Source organism: Coregonus clupeaformis, chromosome 30 (assembly GCF_020615455.1).
Source record: "Coregonus clupeaformis isolate EN_2021a chromosome 30, ASM2061545v1, whole genome shotgun sequence".
Classification (NCBI taxonomy): domain Eukaryota; kingdom Metazoa; phylum Chordata; class Actinopteri; order Salmoniformes; family Salmonidae; genus Coregonus; species Coregonus clupeaformis.
Genome location: NC_059221.1, coordinates 8,644,117 through 8,664,371, shown reverse-complemented (window position 1 = coordinate 8,664,371; position 20,255 = coordinate 8,644,117). Strand labels below are relative to the sequence as shown.

Genomic DNA, 20,255 nt, shown 5'->3' with positions numbered 1-20,255 from the left:
ACTGGCTCCTGTAGCGGTCAGTGCACCCCCTAGTGACTGCCCTCTAGTCTAGCAGAACTCTGTCCCTCCCAGGCTTTAATCAACACCTCAACCCAGGGCTTGCTGGCCCACCTCACAAGCCAGCACAGTGCAGCACTACTCTGTCGCGAGGCAGGGTCTCCCTTGTAGAAAATATGAAGATCCCATCTCTATTGTATACTATAAAGGATAGATTAACACAAACATAAAATAAACTACTGTCCTTAAGGGCTGCAGTATTGCTATTGTTTGAATTGTTCCCTGACATTTAATGGATGCCTTCATGTCATTGATAGGCCAGGGGTATAATTTAGTCTCTGATTTGAAAAGGCAAGGAGGAAAACCAGTGTACACTTTGGCCCTCAAGGACTGGAGTTGTGCACCTGGGGCTATGTGTGGCTATGTAGGGTGAGACAGAGTTAGGTGTATTTTGGCTGTGGCCATCGTGTTGCGTTAGCCTTGGGTCACCGCCATAGAAATATCATTGTTATAGAAAGTAATGCTATTTCTATGGTCACCACACACAGCAGTGTTTGCCTGTGTGTCTCACGCTGTGTACCCTTGTTTGCCATTTGGTTGCCATCCAATGCCAACTTACTAACTGCTGCACTCTCATTTCCATCACCGCCAGAGTCTCCGTCCTGTTGTGCAAACTCACCTGCAGAACACAGACCCAAATAAACTGAGTACAATTCCATAGCTTACAAAGTGAAGCTAACCAGGACTGACTGCACTACCAGGGAAATTAAATGCTTTAAATGCAGATTTGAATTTGTATAAACCTGTGCTTTACCTTTAAAAAAGTAATTAAGGTATGTCTTGTTTCAGGTATAATCCATGTTGGCTTTGTGGTTTTGTTTCAAGGTTGTACTCACTAAACCTAAAAAATATTGTCTCAAATAAAATAAAATAAGCAAAATTGCTAATTCTTGGTCAACATTGAGCAGACAAATATTTACACAGACACGTATCAATCAGGTCCTGCACGCATAGTCAACAGCCCCCCCAGGGAGCGGCCCATAATCTCATGGGTATCGACAGTTTGGTGTAATCTACATTGAGCCAATTAGGACCTCCGTGGGGCGTCCTAACTCCCCTACCCGTCCCCGAGGACCGGACAGATGGCGCCCCACGTCCCTCTCGGCTTATCATTATCGACAGCTGGGGCCCGGCGCGTGTTGGAGAGGGACCCCCGTGGGACCCGCCTCTGGATGACCCCACCCCCCTCATTATAGGGGAAGAGGGGCATAATGACAGGCACGCGTCTAAAAAGAGGAGGAGGAAGGGGGTTAAATGTCACAGTCCATTAACTCTGTAACAGCTGTGTTAGAGAGTGTCACTGTCAGGCTGTAGTGGGGGGTGGTGAGGAGGGGGTGGGGGGGGGCTATCACTCACAGCAACAGATATCCCCCCCCACCCCACCCCACGTCCCAGAAGGACCCTAGATTATGCCATGTTAACTCCATTATTATTCCCATTGGGTGTTATGTCTTAGATTTAAGACAGCAAATGTCTAATTGAGCCTTCATTTTAGAGTCAACTACCATACATCTGTCACAGTATTACTCCCCATCTCCTCCCACTACAATAATGTTATTGGCCCAGCCTAGCACCGCACTGCTAGAATGTCTATTGGCATGTATTTCTGCGAAGACAGGTGTGATATGGTTCATTGGCTCCTACCATTATTACAACTTCCTCTCAGCTGTCAAGGAATGAGATCACAATAAGATCCGGATGGGTGATGTTTTGACTGTGCAAAAATGGGGAGATGTTACAAAAATATATATTCACTATTTTAGCTGCATTTTGTTATTTTCAAGATGTCCATGGCAAGGGATTGATTTGGGTTTAAAGTTAACAGTACCGTGTATGCAATTCAATCAAGTGTCGTACATAGTATTTGAAATCTCTGCATTTTAGCTCTGTCAAAATGGGGTCCTTTATATTTAAGATGGACATTACATTTACATTTAAGTCATTTAGCAGACGCTCTTATCCAGAGCGACTTACAGTTAGTGAATACATATATATATATATTTTTTTCATACTGGTCCCCCGTGGGAAACAAACCCACAACCCTGGCGTTGCAAACGCAATGCTCTATCAACTGAGCTACATCCCTGCCGGCCATTCCCTCCCCTACCCTGGACAACGCTAGGCCAATTGTGCGCTGCCCATGAGTCTCCCGGTCGGCTGCGACAGAGCCTGGATGGACAGGCAACCCTTATCATTTTCCTCCTGTTATAATATATTTTGACTGGTGGGATATGGACTAAACATTTTTTATTCTATTCTTTATGATCCAATCAGGGTTCTGTGTTATTGGAGGAGTCAGCCGACAGCCCCGCCCCCAGCCCAGAGAACCGCACCACCGAAGAGTTGCCCCTCCCTCTGCCTCCTCCCCTGCCCCCCCTCCCCATCAGCAATCCCACCCGGGCACTCCCTCCTCCCCCGCCGCTGCCTTCAGAAATGCCCACCTACCAGTACAGCCCTTCCTCAAGCACCAACCAGCGACGCCCCTCCTCTTCAGGAAGTGAGTCATCACTCCCCCTTCCTTTCTCCTTTTCTCCTTTCTCCTCTCTTTCTTGCATTGTGCTTCTCTCCTCTTGTGACTACAGTGCTTTCTGAATTTTTTTTTTTTCATGTTACATTTGCTACTCTAGTTTCACAGATGGCAAAACCAGTGTGAAGTGTCAATAGACTCCTTCTCCACTCCCCCTGATAATGCAATAATTCCTGGAAAGCTGAGTTGCGGCAGGTGCAAAACGGGAACAATGTTATCTCATTCTGTAGACTGAGAGATGAGTCTGGCCTTACCGTCCCAGATAACTGATTACAAATGTATGCCCTCACTCAGGGCTATCGTTACCTTGAGAACCGGTTTAGTGTTCAGCCATTTGCTTAATTGGCCCCGTCTCTCTCTCTTTGCCCTGACTGACTGACACTACCTGGCATGGTTGCTCTTTGCCCCGTCTGCTACTCTGTTCTAGTTACAAAGATGGTGGTTATTTGCTATGGTTGGGGGAAATTTGAATTTGGCGAAATGTTCAATTGAGTAGTTATGCTCTTATCCAAAGCTTGCTTCCTCAATCAATCAATCAATCAAATTGTATTTATAAAGCCCTTTTTACATCAGCAGATGTCACAAAGTGCTATACAGAAACCCAGCCTAAAACCCCAAACAGCAAGCAGAAGCACGGTGGCTAGGAAAAACTCCCTCGAAAGGCAGAAACCTAGGAAGAAACCTAGAGAGGAACCAGGCTCTGAGGGGTGGCCAGTCCCCTTCTGGCTGTGCCAGGTGGCGATTATAACAGTACATGGCCATTAAGGCCAGATTTTTCTCCAAGATGTTCAAATGTTCATAGATGACCAGCAGGGTCAAATAATAATCACAGTGGTTGTAGAGGTTGCAACAGGTCAGTACATCAGGAGTAAATGTCACTTGGCTTTTCATAGCCGGTCATTTAGAGGTTGAAATAGCAGGTGCGGTAGAGAGTTGAAAACAGCAGGTCTGGGACAAGGTAGCACGTCCGGTGAACAGGTCAGGGTTCCATAGCCGCAGGCAGAAGAGTGGAAACTGGAGCAGCAGCACGACCATGTGGACTGGGGACAGCAAGGAGTCATCAGGCCAGGTAGTCCTGAGGCATGGTCCTAGGGCCCAGGTCCTCCGGGATGGGAGGGAGAGAACTTTGCACTTTGCTATAACTTTGCACTTTGCAACAGCATTTTGACCATAGAGAGAGAACACAGATGTTGCTGGTTTAGAACTGTCCCCAGGTAAGATGGCCGAAATCTTTTTCCATTCCAGAGCATTGGGGCACTGCGTCAGCACTATGATGTCAGCCTCTCTATAGTCAAAACCATAGAGAGAAAGCGTTCTCATATTTGATTTGTCCTGTTGAATTTGACACTCATCTGTCTTCTACTACGGTCTTCTACTAACAAGCTCTCTTCTTCCTCCTTCAATTGTGTCAATGGTCCTATCCCTCTCTCCTCTCCTCCCCTCCCCTCCGGAACACCTGCTATCTGTCTGCATGTGTCTACCCCTTCTCGCTCTCCTTCTCTTCTCTCTCCACTGCTGCCTATCCAAGGTGGGGAGTTTCTGTCCCCCTCTAGTCAGCCAGAAGGCGGCCCACTCAGGGTGACAAAGCGTAAGTACTAGTAGCTTCAATTCAATATAACTTTATTTATCCCCTCATGGGCAATTAAGAATGGCAAGTCTCAAATCAACATCATCCTCCCTCTGGGCAGAAGACCTCTCTAACAAACCATTTCCTTTATTTTCTTCCTCTCCTTTCTTTCACATCCACCTGCCATGGTGCTTGTCTTACCGTCTGCCTGCTGGAGACTGTCATTGACGACAGTCGATTAGGCAGAAAACTACAAAACAAAACAGTGGTCAGAGGCTGTATCCTGGTTGGTTGATACATGTAATAAATGGGCAATACATGGGTTATAAAGGGGTAATAAGAGTGATTTGAAGCTGTAATAGTAGATGGGTGTGGAACAAAGAGACCAGAGCGCTTATTCAAATTAGGTGTGTGCAAAGTTCAGCGCGTCACAGAAAGACATATACAAATATAGAGCAGACATGATTCTGGTCAATAACATGGCAGAGAAGCATTGAGCATACCGTTTCTGCACAATACATTTCTATCTGAATCCTCTTAAATAAGTTGCCCCCATAAGACCAGTAACATGTTTCCTTCTGACGAGAGGGAGTTAAAGGGGAATTTCACCCTGGGGTAATCTGGGCTTGTTTTCATAATGTCCGAGGCATTTCTAGGACCGTGAGATGTGTTTCACACATAATTGCCCAAGATGAAGGCAGGTCAGGGCTTTGCCCGCAGAATGATACATCCTATGACTGCTTCCAATGTATTGATTTGGGGCTCCAGATCTAAAAATACATGTAGTCCAGCTCTGTGTAATTTTGCGAAGGCTGTTATACTGATCGCACTAAGTTTTTGTGGGTGCAGATACGGTTGTCCTTGTTCGATAGAGCCATTGGACGTCTTTCAGCAATGTTCCTATCAGCGGATTCATTGCTAAATATATGAGCAGGCTGGCTTTTTTGAAAAAGACAGGCTTTTTTAAAAAGGAGGTGGACACTTAACAACAATCCTTTGGGCAAAACTGAAAGAACTGACCAGACGCAATGGCGTCAAGTGATTCCTCTCATCAACACGAATTCAACGATGGAGCATCTATTAGCTACAACCGGAATATAGCGAAGATGATTTAAAACAAAAGGTTGGATTTAGCAAACGTTAGAAGCTCAGCTACAGCCGATGCAGCACCTAGAGGGCAGATGTCTAGCTAAGTAAGTTATTTTTCCTGCAAGCCACCTAGCTAGCTATCTAGCTAACTTCAGTTTATCTACTGAAACCCATATTGTGTATTGCTGGCTAACATACTACTGGGTTACAGTGGGAGGGAAATCTAATTATTTTTCTGTTTGCTAGCTAGGTAGGTAGCTAGCTAACTAAGTTAGCTAAACAACTACCGGTAGCCATACAGTGGGGAGAACAAGTATTTGATACACTGCCGATTTTGCAGGTTTTCCTACTTACAAAGCATGTAGAGGTCTGTGATTTTTATCATAGGTACACTTCAACTGTGAGAGACGGAATCTAAAACAAAAATCCAGAAAATCACATTGTATGATTTTTAAGTAATTCATTTGCATTTTTTTGCATGACATAAGTATTTGATCACCTACCAACCAGTAAGAATTCCGGCTCTCACAGAACTGTTAGTTTTTCTTTAAGAAGCCCTCCTGTTCTCCACTCATTACCTGTATTAACTGCACCTGTTTGAACTCGTTACCTGTATAAAAGACACCTGTCCACACACTCAATCAAACAGACTCCAACCTCTCCACAATGGCCAAGACCAGAGAGCTGTGTAAGGACACCAGGGATAAAATTGTAGACCTGCACAAGGCTGGGATGGGCTACAGGACAATAGGCAAGCAGCTTGGTGAGAAGGCAACAACTGTTGGCGCAATTATTAGAAAATGGAAGAAGTTCAAGATGACGGTCAATCATCCTCGGTCTGGGGCTCCATGCAAGATCTCACCTCGTGGGGCATCAGTGATCATGAGGAAGGTGAGGGATCAGCCCAGAACTACATGGCAGGACCTGGTCAATGACCTGAAGAGAGCTGGGACCACAGTCTCGAAGAAAACCATTAGTAACACACTACGCCGTCATGGATTAAAATCCTGCAGCGCACGCAAGGTCCCCCTGCTCAAGCCAGCGCATGTTCAGGCCCATCTGAAGTTTGCCAATGACCATCTGGATGATCCAGAGGAGGAATGGGAGAAGGTCATGTGGTCTGATGAAACAAAAATAGAGCTTTTTGGTCTAAACTCCACTCGCCGTGTTTGGAGGAAGAAGGATGAGTACAACCCCAAGAACACCATCCCAACCGTGAAGCATGGAGGTGGAAACATAATTCTTTGGGGATGCTTTTCTGCAAAGGGGACAGGACGACTGCACCGTGTTGAGGGGAGGATGGATGGGGCCATGTATCGCGAGATCTTGGCCAACAACCTCCTTCCCTCAGTAAGAGCATTGAAGATGGGTCGTGGCTGGGTCTTCCAGCATGACAACGACCCGAAACACACAGCCAGGGCAACTAAGGAGTGGCTCCGTAAGAAGCATCTCAAGGTCCTGGAGTGGCCTAGCCAGTCTCCAGACCTGAACCCAATAGAAAATCTTTGGAAGGAGCTGAAAGTCCGTATTGCCCAGCGACAGCCCCGAAACCTGAAGGATCTGGAGAAGGTCTGTATGGAGGAGTGGGCCAAAATCCCTGCTGCGTAGCTACAAAAAGCTGTGGCTCAAAGCAGCCTCATGAAAGTTTTCAGTCACATTCCTGCTTGCCATATAGTTGAAATGTCTAGCCAACATTTTGAATTTAATAACATTGCTTGTGCACTTCAGAGCTGTAACGATTTGACGCTTTGTTTAAAGGCAAGTACAAACGCATACTATACTGAACAACAATATAAACGCAACAATTTCAAAGATTTTACAGAGCGACAGATGAGGAAATCAGTCAATTGAAATAAATTAATTAGCCCCTAATCTATGGATTTCACATGACTGGGAATACAGATATGCATATGTTGGTCACAGATACTTAAAATAAATGTGCCTCACACAATGGGCCTTAGGATCTCGTCATGGTATTTCTGTGCATTCAAATTGCCATAGATAAAATGCAATTGTGTTCGTTGTCCGTAGCTTATGCCTGCCCATACCGTAACCCCACCGCCACCATGGGGCACTCTGTTCACAACGTTGACATTAGCAAACCGCTCACCCACACGACGCCATACACGTGGTCTGTGGTTGTGAGGCTGGTTGGACGTACTGCCAAATTCTCTAAAACTATGTTGGAGGAGGCGGTTTATGGTAGAGAAATTAACATTAAATTCTCTGGCAACATCTCTGGTGGACATTCTTGCAGTCAGCATGCCAATTGCATGCTCCCTCAAAACTTGAGACATCTGTGGCATTGTGTTGTGTGACAACTGCATTTTAGTGTCCTTTTATTGTCCCCAGCAAAAGGGGCACCTGTGTAATGATCATGCTGTTGAATCAGCTTCTTGATATGCCACACCTGTCAGGTGGATGGATTATCTTGGCAAAGGAGAAATTCTCACTAACAGGGATGTAAACAAATTTGTGCAGAACATTTGAGAGAAATAAGCTTTTTGTGTGTATGGAACATTTCTGGGATATTTTATTTCAGCTCATGAAACATGGGACCAACACTTTACATGTTGCGTTTATTTTTATTCAGCGTAGAAGTAGTCATCGCTCCTGCTGGAGAGTCTACACATTCTGGGTGATGTGAAACAACTTCATCTCACTCGCTTCTTCTCAATTGCTGATCACCGTTCTCAACTTGCATTGCAGATTTTGTGCCAATAAAATCAAACGTTTGAAAATATCGGGATGTATGGGACTGCTCAAAGACGAGATCAGTAGCCCTCCGATTGCATCTCTGAACCGCTCACATTAAACGAGTGTCGCTGACGGCCGCGCACCCTGAGTAGGCAACGACATGGGGATTTTATCTCCGATCTCAAAAACTTGTCTGGGACAGCTAGATCGGTGCCAAAATCGTGTACACCTGGCTTAAGCATGCCTGATAAACATTGCTGTAGGTAGATACTGTTTGCCTGCCTACCTACCTAGGTTCATTTGTACGGTCTGGTCACTAAGCAAAGGTTGAGGGTTTTGCCATACTATTTATTTCTATTAGGCTAGATATTGTTGTAAATGTAATCTCTATGCCTGTGCACACTGTATGCATGTTCAACTAGTCTACCCGAATGTTGATGTTATGCAGGCACGGTTCAACAATAGAATATAATTGTTTTTGTCATACAGACAATACGGTGTGGTGCCTGGGACTCTTCCTTGAGTGGATTCTAGACACAGAAACGGAATTCCTTTGCCTGTGCGTGTCATTGTAGCAGAACTGTATCCATCTCGAGGGATTTGACATTATGCTGGATTTCAAGCAGATGATTCTTGAGGAGCTGAATGGCAGTTTGATCATGACAACACCCCTCCCACAGCTTTACAAGTATTCTCTGAACTTACTGTATTTTTCCTTGGAATGGCAATTTCATCATGACCACCTCTCCTATCATCTGCTGATCACCAGTTCTCTTAGCTATAGATTGTTACACCAGATAATGTTATTTAACCAAAGATTTTTGGTATCCATTACTGGGAGTTTGGTGTAGCACAGAGAATTTTTGACCAACCTTGGTGATGCCGTCTTCGTCCTCGATACGGGGAAACAGGAGTCTCATAAAATATCTGTGTCCAGTTGCAGGGGTCAGTTTGAATTTCGAAAATGCTCCGTTATTAAAAGAAATAATTGATTTTCTCCATAAAGCCATCGTGTCGATTTCAAGTCTTCTCACTCATTGATCGAGACAGGTCTCGGTCATCATGACATGCATCACTTTGGGGTGGACACCCACCTGTCTCGATAAAGACTTGAAAAAGACAAGAAAATGCCGGCAAAAATCTTTGGGTAAATCACATAATCTGGTGGAAGATTCTGTAGCTACAGTTCTCTGCACTTGTGTGTCACTACACCTAGGACACACTGAACTGGACTACACTGTTCATTCAAATTGTTATTTTTTTGTATAATACTTTTACCATATAACATTCTTGTTTAATACCCTGTTCTCTTGAGTTAGCATTAAATAGTGTACACTCTCCTGTATTTTAGAATGACAAATAAACAAACATTCTTTGAATATCTGAATGTTTAGCATTATTTGATGCTACAGAGCCCTGTACAGGTTATATCGTCTGTGAATCCATAAGGGCAGACAAATTTCAAAGAGTGATATCCATATTTATTTTATGGGGGTTCTACATCAGGGCTCTCCAACCCTGTTCTTGGAGAGCTACCATCCTTTAGGTTTTCACTCCAACACTAATCTAGCACACCTAATTCTAATAATTAGCTGGTTGATAAGCTGAACCAGGTTAGTTACAACTGGGGTTGGAGCGAAAATCTACAGGAGGGTAGCTCTCCGGGAACAGGGTTGGAGACCCCTGTTCTACATGGTCTTATCCTGAGCCACACTGGCTGTGTTTACACAGGCAGCCCAATTCTGATCTTTTTTCAACTAATTGGCCTTAATGACATCAGATCTTTTTCAGAACTGATCTGATTGGTCAAAAGACCAATTAGTGAAAAAAATATCAGAATTGGGCTGCCTGTGTAAACGCAACAATAGTCCTTTATCCGGCTCCGGTACACTGGAGATTTTGTTCGGCATGGTGGGCTGATGAAGTGTAGACTCTTTGTGCTTATGGCGATGGGCTTGTCCTGTCTGCCGTGAACAGCCAGCTGGATAAGACTCTGCCGAAAGTGGTGTAGGGCTTATTTACATTTACATTTTAGTCATTTAGCAGATGCTCTTATCCAGAGCGACTTACAGTTAGTGCATACAATTTTTCATACTGGCCCCCCGTGGGAATCGAACACACAACCCTGGCGTTGCAAATGCCATGCTCTACCAACTGAGCTACATCCCTGCCGGCCATTCCCTCCGCTACCCTGGACGACGCTGGGCCAATTGTGCGCCGCCCCATGGGTCTCCCGGTCGCGGCCGGCTACGACAGAGCCTTGATTCGAACCAGGATCTCTAGTGGCACAGCCTTAGACCACTGCGCCACTCGGGAGAACCACCAACTGTTTGGTACACTTGCAGAAGATTTGCTGGTACTGCAAGTTTCTTGGAAACATGGTTGTGGTGTTAGCATTTTACACTTTATGTTGAGGGCTGTAGGGCAACACACCTTTGTTGGTAAAGGTATCAACCGAATGGAACCAGCTAGCGTATTGTTTAGGGACAATGAGGGGACAATGAGGGGACAGTGGGAGCTGCTTTTGAGAGGAAAGATCAGTCAACAAAGTGAATGGGCTGGGGGGACTAAAGAAGGTGTGAAAAGTCTAAGGAAGGCTGTTCTTACACAATGAATTGTTGTTTATGGGAGATTGAGGAGAAATGGCACCTCAATTGCTCTCATACACAACAATACATTTACTGTCTAATCACAACCCTGCACAACCAAAACCCCCTTCCTCATCTCAAAGTACGGTCTGTAAACTTCCCCCAGCCCATTGACTTTGACATATCATTCTTGTCAATGGTAGCCCTTTGCAGGGGAATTTTGTAGGCATGTCTTTTGTGTTTTGAGAATCTGCAGAGAGGAATGAGGTGGTTGTGTCATTACTGTCTTATACCTTTCAGGGTCCCTTGCTTGTTTCTGTCCCACAGTCTTCTTGTGTTCCATAACAGCCAGGTGTGTCCGGTCCATCATGCTTGTGTACCCAAAATGCCCCCGCTTTGGGGTGTTTTTCAGCAGGGCACTGTGGAATGACTCTAGATAACCTGAGTTTTACAGAAAGAAAAGGTAAAAAGAGAAGAGGTGTAGACTAAATTGATTACATGTTCTGGAAGGTTCTCTGTGGTCCTCAGGCTACCTCTAACCACCTGTATCCCCATAACACAAACACTACCCAATTCATGTTTATGCCATGCTTACTGTAAATTGAGCTATCTTAGCCGTCAGCTTGTAAATATTTTGGCCAACCTTGTGCAGAGCGAGGGGTTGGAAGCGCATGTTGGTGGAATCAGATTCTGTACCACCTACAACAAAATACAGAACAATACACAATTTAACCACCCCACTAATTGTATTGATCTCTATTAGACTGGCTAGTTAAGCATACCTAACATGGACATTTCAATATTGTCAGTTTGCTGTTAGCTAACTAGTGTCACAAAATTGGCAGCAAGATTGCTAGCCAGCTGAGACTGGCTGAGAACCAACTAACCAACCATAGACAATTTATACACATTAATCATTGCTACCAACACACACAGAGTGAGTTAGCTATAACGACAATTTTCCAGACCAGGGTGGAATAGATGACTACCAAATTGAGATGCCAAATAAGAGTAACATTAGCTGATGTTAGCTAATGTCAGTCAAAGATAGAACAAACAAACATAGATGTTTACTCTGCTGAGGGTAGCTACCAGTCTAGCAGTGACTACCATGGCATAAGCGAAATTGATTGACGGTGTGTATACCAAAAGATAGCTATATGATTTAGCTTATGGCTTTCAGAGTTCAATACCAGGACTGTAACATTAGCTAGCTAACTTACCCAGCTAGGCTAGCAAGCTAGCTAACGTTAGGTTACCTCTAATTTGAGAATCTTCTGTTTTGTTGTGAAGGAAAAAAATCTATGGTATCGCATCACTTCTCAGCTGTTCAATCTGAAAATGCTTCTGATAATCTTTGGTCACTGCATCATTCTTGATAGCCGCAAGCCACTGGATGAATCTCTGGTGGATGAATCTCTGGTAGATAGAACAGTGAAAGGTAACACATTTTCACTCTTGTTTGTAATTAGCACAGCCAGGAGCGGAACACCACACGGGCATGATGACAAACTTTGGTGGGAAAAAAAAAAACTTTCCTACAGGATTTCTGAGATCACTGTGTGTTGGTCGTTCGAAGTAAACAACCCCATTATTCAAGTTTGTGGCCACGCCCCCTCTACCTAGCGGGCGGTTTTAGCATTCGCTATGAATGCCGGACTTTGTGGTTCGCTATGAGCAGACGAATACACAGGGAGTCTGAACTTCCCGATTCTACCAGTGAAATGTATGAAAATGTATGCACTCACTAACTGTAAGTTGCTCTGGATAATAGCATCTGCTAAATGACTAAAATGTAAATGAAAATGTGCGAGTTCTAGCTTGTGGTTTGGATAATTTTGATGTTTATTATAACGTTATGTTAATATAGTAATGACTATATGCTGTGGCAGAGCCAGGGTGAAATTCCCCTTCAATGTGGGGGGGGTCGGGGGTCAAAGGGTCTAAAGACTGTTAAATCACCACCCCAGATGCGGTCTGCAGCAATAACCATTAGAAATGAACCCTAAACCTGGTGCCATTGTGGTGCCCATTGCCGTCCCATTGTGATGCCCATTGCGGTCCCATTGCGATCCTATTGATGTTACATTGTGGTCCCATTAGCGTTCCATTTTGGACCGCTATTTACTGAGTAGAGCACCTGTCAGTAGTTATTCCACCTACTTACTGCCTCTCTGGCAAAAGTCCTATGTCCACACCTTCAGCCTAAACACAACCATGCACACAGTGTTTGCACACACACACACACACACACACACACACACAGACCAGTCCACACCGATCGTCCTTGCATCTAGAGAAAATACCACACCACGCAAACCTAAGCCTGTTTGTATTTGTGGACTCTGAACCGCTAAAGTTGAGCTTGTGCTCCTCAATGAAGATTTACTAGGACCAATTGGACGAAAGTAGGCCCACTGGAGAGTAATACAATCAGTTGACAGGGGTTTCTATTTTATGGACATTTTGTATGGTCTATGTGAGGATTTATATGTAAAACATATGTATTGAAACATAGTTAATCAGTCAAATTAAAGAAATTAGGTGAATATGACCTGTAACTTTTCGTTTTTGAATGGATGATGGGCCGGGATGGTGTCTTAGAGCTGAAAGGTGTCTGCTTCTTGATCTAGCCTTATATCAATGGTCAGACTGGCTCTGTGTGCGTGCGTGTGTGTCCACGAGGTGGGCGGGTGGTCAGGCTGCTCATTAGCTTGACTGACTGAGATCGCTCTCTCCCTCCCACTAATCCACCTGCAGAACCACTGTGAGCATGGGTGGGGGTGGTGCTGGACGAGGCAGGGTGAGGCAAACTGGAGAAGGGGAAAGGGGGGTGAGGCTGGATCTTAAATCCAGGCCCAGTTTGGCAAGCCGCTCGCTGTCAGCGCCAATTACCATTAATTCCTATAGATTTCTCCACAACTGTGATGGGTCCTTTATAGATGGCTGCTCTCTTTTCTCTGTGAGGAGAGAGATGGAGAGGGGCAGAGCGAGAGAGCGCAGGAGGGGGAGGAGGGGGAGTAAGAAGGGGTGGGTGATTTGCATGAAGCTTTTCCCTGTCGCTCGGTCAGCCTGTTGCCGTTGCCTCGCAGCAAGTTAGGTTTTTGCCTCATTGCCGGCCAGTAATGAATGAATGAATGAATGATCTATAGTGAACTGGGTCGTCAAGTTCAGAGGAGTTCACTACAAACATTCAGGTGAAGTATCTATCCTACTGTTTAATTTGTTTGTGGCAAGTTGTATGCTTTGTCTGTCATTGGGATGTTAAAGATATGATCTTTGGTGTCTTGGAAAATGTATGATGAGTATAGTTATTTGGTAGTATACATTTTTTAAGCATATCATTTAGTGTTTTACCTGTTGATTGAGCTGTCAGTCCGAGGCATTTAGCAGGTGATTTGGTTGAGGGTTCAGGCAGCCCTGTTGAATTGACCTTTAGTTGTTAATATTATTTGAATACGTTTGTGGTATCTGATTTTAAATTGAGTTGTTTACACTTCATTTCTTTACATTGACTTTACGAAGTGCATTTTCCATTTTTATGAATCACTTTAGTTGTTCAATAAGTATGTTTCTCAGGTAACATAACAATTGTTTAACTGTTATTGCGGTAATAGACATTATCACAATTGTCACTTGATACATTGTGACAATTCAGACAAATCACCTGTTTGCATCGCAGGTTGTGTAGCCTATTCATTACTTTACCAGATGGAAACCCCCTGTTGTTTTCTCCACTGTCCTTTACACCCTTACAATTTCCAAACAAAGTGCTTTTGTTCTCCGGATTTAACACTGGGGTCACGCCTGACACAGCTCTGAGAGGCTACACCGAAACAAACACGCAGCCAGGCCGGTGCGTAGAAAGGAACAGCCGGCAACCTGCCACTGATAACCGACCCAGACATCACCTGCCCCCTGCGGTTCTCTCTCTCTCTCTCGCTCTCACATTCAACGAGAGACAGACAACAACATAGTTGTGCGAGGGGCTATTGGGGGCATCCGCGGCCATGGAGGGAGCATCTAAGTCCCTGGTGGACCTGGGAAATGTTTGTTCCCTTGGACTGTCGGCTTGCAGCAGTGAAAACTCATTTGAATCTGATGGGGACTCACGAGCTATTAAATGTATAATATGCGACATGTTCGTTGTTGTCACAGGGAAAGGTCCAATGGATACCTTCATTTGTGAAAAATGTATTGAACTTGATGCAACTAAAGAAAGGATTATTACTCTTCATGAAGAAATAAAACATTTCACCAAGCGCCTTGAACTGAATAAGGATTCTATGAGGCTATCGGCATCTTTAAATGCTTCCTATCAAAACATCCAAGAAGATCATAATGGGACCTTCCTGGACTATGATCAATTTCCGCCACTGCACCCCTCTACTAGCTTGAACCAGAAAATGGCTGCTCACTGTTCGACTCCAGGTGAGCGTAAATGGATGCGTGTCAGAACCAGAAAGAAGGAGAAGAATCGTTCTTGGCGCGCCTACTTCCCCCACGTCCGGACTTATGACTTTCAAATCGCTTTGAACCCCTATACTAGCTGTCCTCTGCCGGGGGCTTGGGTGTTCCCTCCATGGCTGTGGATGACCCTCCAGCAACCTCTCCCTGTCCTAGTCAACCAACTGCCTGGGCACAGCCTGGACCATCGCGGCCCCCCTCCGCTGGGTCGTGCTCTCTGGATCAGAGCTCTGTCCATTTTGGCGGTTGTGGCCTGCACGCAGCCAGCGTCTCAGCAGCCCTCTTCTCAGTTGAGCTCTGTGGCTCTGGCCTCGCAATCTGCTTCGAGACTCGGCAGATCATTCCGGCGATTGTGATAGGGAGAGGTCGATGGTGAGGATATATCTGTACCTGGGGCAAAGACTTTGTTTTCCTGGGGGAAAAGTTCAGGATATCACCAGGTTGATTCCTGAGGCTGTGAGTCAGTCACCGGGGGCTGATACTGTCATGGTTCATGTGGGGTCAAATGACATTATGAAGGGCAGCTCAGAACAGCTGAAGATGGATTTTAAAGAACTGATTGGGTCTCTACTTGACACCAACAAACGCCCCATAATATCTGGCCCTCTGCCCTCCCTAAATCGTGGCATTGAACGGTTCAGCAGACTTTTAGCCCTCCATAACTGGCTACGAGACCATTGCAGCTCTGTGGGTGTAACATTTATTGACAATTTTGATACCTTCTGGAAACAAAGCTCGTACTATGAGGATGGGATCCACCCAAATCATTTGGGTTCCTGGATCCTTTCAGAGCATTATAAGGCTGCGTTGAGACAATGACTTGTCAATGACCCGAGTCCAGCTCATTTAATCCCTACCATTGTGTAGCTGAGTTGTCATAATGATTCAGCAAATGTACATTATCCTAGGGGGACCCCAAACCTTTGAACGGTAGTGTATGTGATATCAATAGAGAGGTATACTTTCTGGGTGATTTTAAATATTGACTGGCTTTCATCAGGCTGCCCACTCAAGCGAAAGCTTCAAACTGTAACTAGTGCCTGTAACCTGGTTCAGGTTATCAATCAACCTACCAGGGTAGTTACAAACAGTACAGGAATGAAATCATCAACATGTATTGATCATATCTTTAGTAATGCTGCAGATATTTGTTTGAAAGCAGTATCCAAATCCATTGGATGTAGTGATCACAATATAGTAGCCATATCTAGGAAAACCAAAGTTCCAAAGGCTGGGCCTAATATTGTGTATAAGTTTTGTAGTGATTCATATGTTGTTGATGTGAAGAATATATGTTGGTCTGTGGTGTGCAATGACGAGCAACCAGACGCTGCACTTGACACATTTATGAAATTGCTTATCCCAGTTACTAATAAGCATGCACCCATTAAGAAAATGACTGTAAAAACTGTTAAATCCCTGTGGATTGATGAGGAATTGAAACATTTTATGGATGAGTGATGTGGCAAAAGAGATGGCAAATAGGTCTGGCTGTACAACCGATTGGCAAACGTACTGCAAATTGAGAAATCATGTGACTAAACTGAATAAAAAGAAGAAACTACACTGAAACAAAGATAAATTACATAAAGAATTATAGTAAAAACCTTTGGTGCACCTTAAATGAAATCTTGGGCAAAAAGACAAACTCTGCTCCTTCATTCATTGAATTAGATGGCTCATTCATCACAAAACCCACTGATATTTCCAACTACTTTAATTTTTTTTTTTTAATTGGCAAGATTAGCAAACTTAGGCATGACATGCCAGCAACAAACGCTGACACTACACATCCAAGTATATCTGACCAAATTATGAAAGACAAACATTGTAATTTTGAATTCCGTAAAGTGAGTGTGGAAGAGGTGAAAAAAGTGTTATTGTCGATCAACAATGACAAGCCACCGGGGTCTGACAACTTGGATGGAAAATCACTGAGCATAATAGCGGACGATATTGCCACTCCTATTTGCCATATCTTCAATTTAAGCCTACTAGAAAGTGTGTGCCCTCAGGCCTGGAGGGAAGCAAAAGTTTTCCCCCTTCCTAAGAATAATAAAAAACCCTTAACTAGCTCAAATGGCCAACTAATCAGCCTGTTACCGACCCTTAGTAAAGTTTCAGAAAAAAATTGTTTGACCAGATACAATGCTATTGACAGTAAACAAATTGACAACAGACTTTCAGCACGCTTATAGGGAAGGACATTCAACAAGCACAGCACTGACACAAATGACTGAATATTGGCTGAGAGAAATTGATGATAAAAATATTATGGGGGCTGTTTTTTTAGACTTCAGTGTGGCTTTTGACATTATCGAACATAGTCTGCTGCTGGAAAAACGTATCTGTTATGGCTTTACACCCCCTGCTACAGTGAGGGAAAAAAGTATTTGATCCCCTGCTGATTTTGTACGTTTGCCCACTGACAAAGAAATGATCAGTCTATAATTTTAATGGTAGGTTTATTTGAACAGTGAGAGACAGAATAACAAAAAAATCCAGAAAAACGCATGTCAAAAATGTTATAAATTGATTTTCATTTTAATGAGGGAAATAAGTATTTGACCCCTCTGCAAAACATGACTTAGTACTTGGTGGCAAAACCCTTGATGGCAATCACAGAGGTCAGATGTTTCTTGTAGTTGGCCACCAGTTTGCACACATCTCAGGAGGGATTTTGTCCCACTCGTCTTTGCAGATCTTCTCCAAGTCATTAAGGTTTCGAGGCTGACGTTTGGCAACTCTAACCTTCAGCTCCCTCCACAGATTTTCTATGGGATTAAGGTCTGGAGACTGGCTAGGCCACTCCAGGACCTTAATGTGCTTCTTCTTGAGCAACTCCTTTGTTGCCTTGGCCGTGTGTTTTGGGTCATTGTCATGCTTTTCTGATGTATCAAATACTTATGTCATGCAATAAAATGCAAATTAATTACTTAAAAATCATACAATGTGATTTTCTGGATTTTTGTTTTAGATTCCATCTCTCACAGTTGAAGTGTACCTATGATACAAATTACAGACCTCTACATGCTATGTAAGTAGGAAAACCTGCTAAATCGGCAGTTGTATCAAATACTTTTTCTCCCCACTGTACATATTTGGCTGCAAGAGGAGCCGTTGCTCCTTCGCCAATGAGTATTTAATTTTTCCTCCACATAAGTATCAAATACTTATGTCATGCAATAAAATGCAAATTCATTACTTAAAAATCATACAATGTGATTTTCTGGATTTTTGTTTTAGATTCCATCTCTCACAGTTGAAGTGTACCTATGATACAAATTACAGACCTCTACATGCTTTGTAAGTAGGAAAACCTGCAAAATCAGCAGTTGTATTAAATACTTTTTCTCCCCACTGTACATATTTGGCTGCAAGAGGAGCCGTTGCTCCTTCGCCAATGAGTATTTAATTTTTCCTCTGGGTTTAATAATTTACCCCCCCCCAAAAAAAAGTGTAATTTCTTAGAAGAATGACTCTTGCTGAATAATATTTTTTGCAATGGATTAGGAAGTGCAAGATTTTTTGTCTCCCTTTTTCTATAGCCAATTAATTGGTGGTCACTGAGCCTGTATTTGGTCAGGATCGGTCTCTGTTTTGTATCTCTGACAGAGTAGAGATATTCTGCCAATTTGAATGATCTTTTTAGGGCCAAATAGCAATTTAGTTTATTCTGTGTGTTTGTTTAATTTTCCCAATTTGTCAAATAGGAGGTTTTAATATCTGTGAAGGTGAAATTACAGAGGAGGAACTTCTGGATGCAATTAAAGACTTTAAGTCTGGGGAAACTCCAGGGTTGGATGGCATACCAGTCGAGGTATACCAAACCTTTTTTGATATACTAAGAGAACCGTTATTAGCATGTTTTAACCACTCCTATGTAAATGGTAGATTATCAGACACTCAAGAAGGTCTGATTTCATTATTACTGAAACAGGATACAAGTGGAAAATATAAAGATTCAGTCCATTAAAAAAATTGGAGGCCCCTTACACTTCAGTGTTGTGATGCAAAAATTCTAGCAAAATGTATAGCGCATAGAATTAAAAAGGTATTGTCGGACATTATTCATTCTAATCAGACAGGTTTTTTACATGGAAGATACATTGGAGATAATATAAGGCAAGTACTGGAAACAATAGAACGCTATGGAAAATCTGGGAAACCAGGCCTGCTATTCATAGCAGACTTCGAAAAGGCATTTGATAAAGTACGACTGGGGTTTATATATAAATGCCTGGAGCATTTCAATTTTGGAGAATCTCTTATAAAATGGGTCATGTATAGGAACCCTAGGTGTAAAATAGTTAATAATGGCTATTTCTCCGAAAGTTTTAAACTGTCAAGAGGTGTGAAACAAGGTTGTCCACTATCGGCATATCTATTTATTATGGCCATCGAGATGTTAGCTATTAAAATCAGATCCAACAATAATATCAAGGGATTAGAAATCCAGGGCTTAAAAACAAAGGTGTCATTGTACGCTGATGATTCATGTTTTCTTTTAAATCCACAACTAGAATCCCTCCATAGCCTCATAGAGGATCTAGATACATTTTCTAACCTCTCTGGATTACAACCAAATTATGATAAATGTACTATATTACGTATTGGATCACTAAAAAATACAAATTTTACATTACCATGTAGTTTACCAATAAAATGGTCTGATGGTGATGTGGATATACTCGGAGTACATATCCCAAAGGAAATAAATGATCTCACTCCAATACATTTTAATAGAAAGTTAGCAAAAATAGATAAGATCTTGCTACCATGGAAAGGTAAATACCTGTCAATTTGTGGAAAAATCACCCTGATTAACTCTTTAGTATTATCCCAGTTTACCTATTTGCTTATGGTCTTGCCTACGCCTAGCGAACAGTTTTTTAAATGATATGCAAAAAACATATTCAATTTCATTTGGAACGGCAAGCCAGACAAAATTAAACGGGCCTATTTATATAATGAATATGAATTCGGAGGACAGAAATTATTAAATATTAAAGCATTAGACCTATCACTAAAAGCTTCAGTCATACAAAAGTTATACTTAAATCCGAACTTGTTCTCTAGCAAATTAGTAAGATTCTCACCCAATGTTCAAGAATGGCCTTTTTCCCCTTTATTCAGATTACAACCGCTCACTTTCAGTTATTTGAAAAGGAAATCATCTCCCAAATATCACTATTTCTAAAACAAGCCATAGAAAGTTGGTTGCAATTTCAATTTAATCCTCCAGAAACGACAGAACAAATAA

General features: G+C 43.1%; 1 protein-coding gene across 1 annotated transcript in view; it reads left to right on the top strand.

Annotated features, from left to right (window-relative positions):
* The window catches only part of LOC121546000 (espin-like), a 121,335-nt gene that overhangs the window by 71,277 nt on the left and 29,803 nt on the right, over positions 1-20,255 (top strand). The window contains exon 9 of the mRNA XM_041856957.2: positions 2,332-2,554. Coding sequence (XP_041712891.2) covers positions 2,332-2,554 — 223 coding nt within the window. The remainder of the gene's footprint in view (positions 1-2,331; positions 2,555-20,255) is intronic.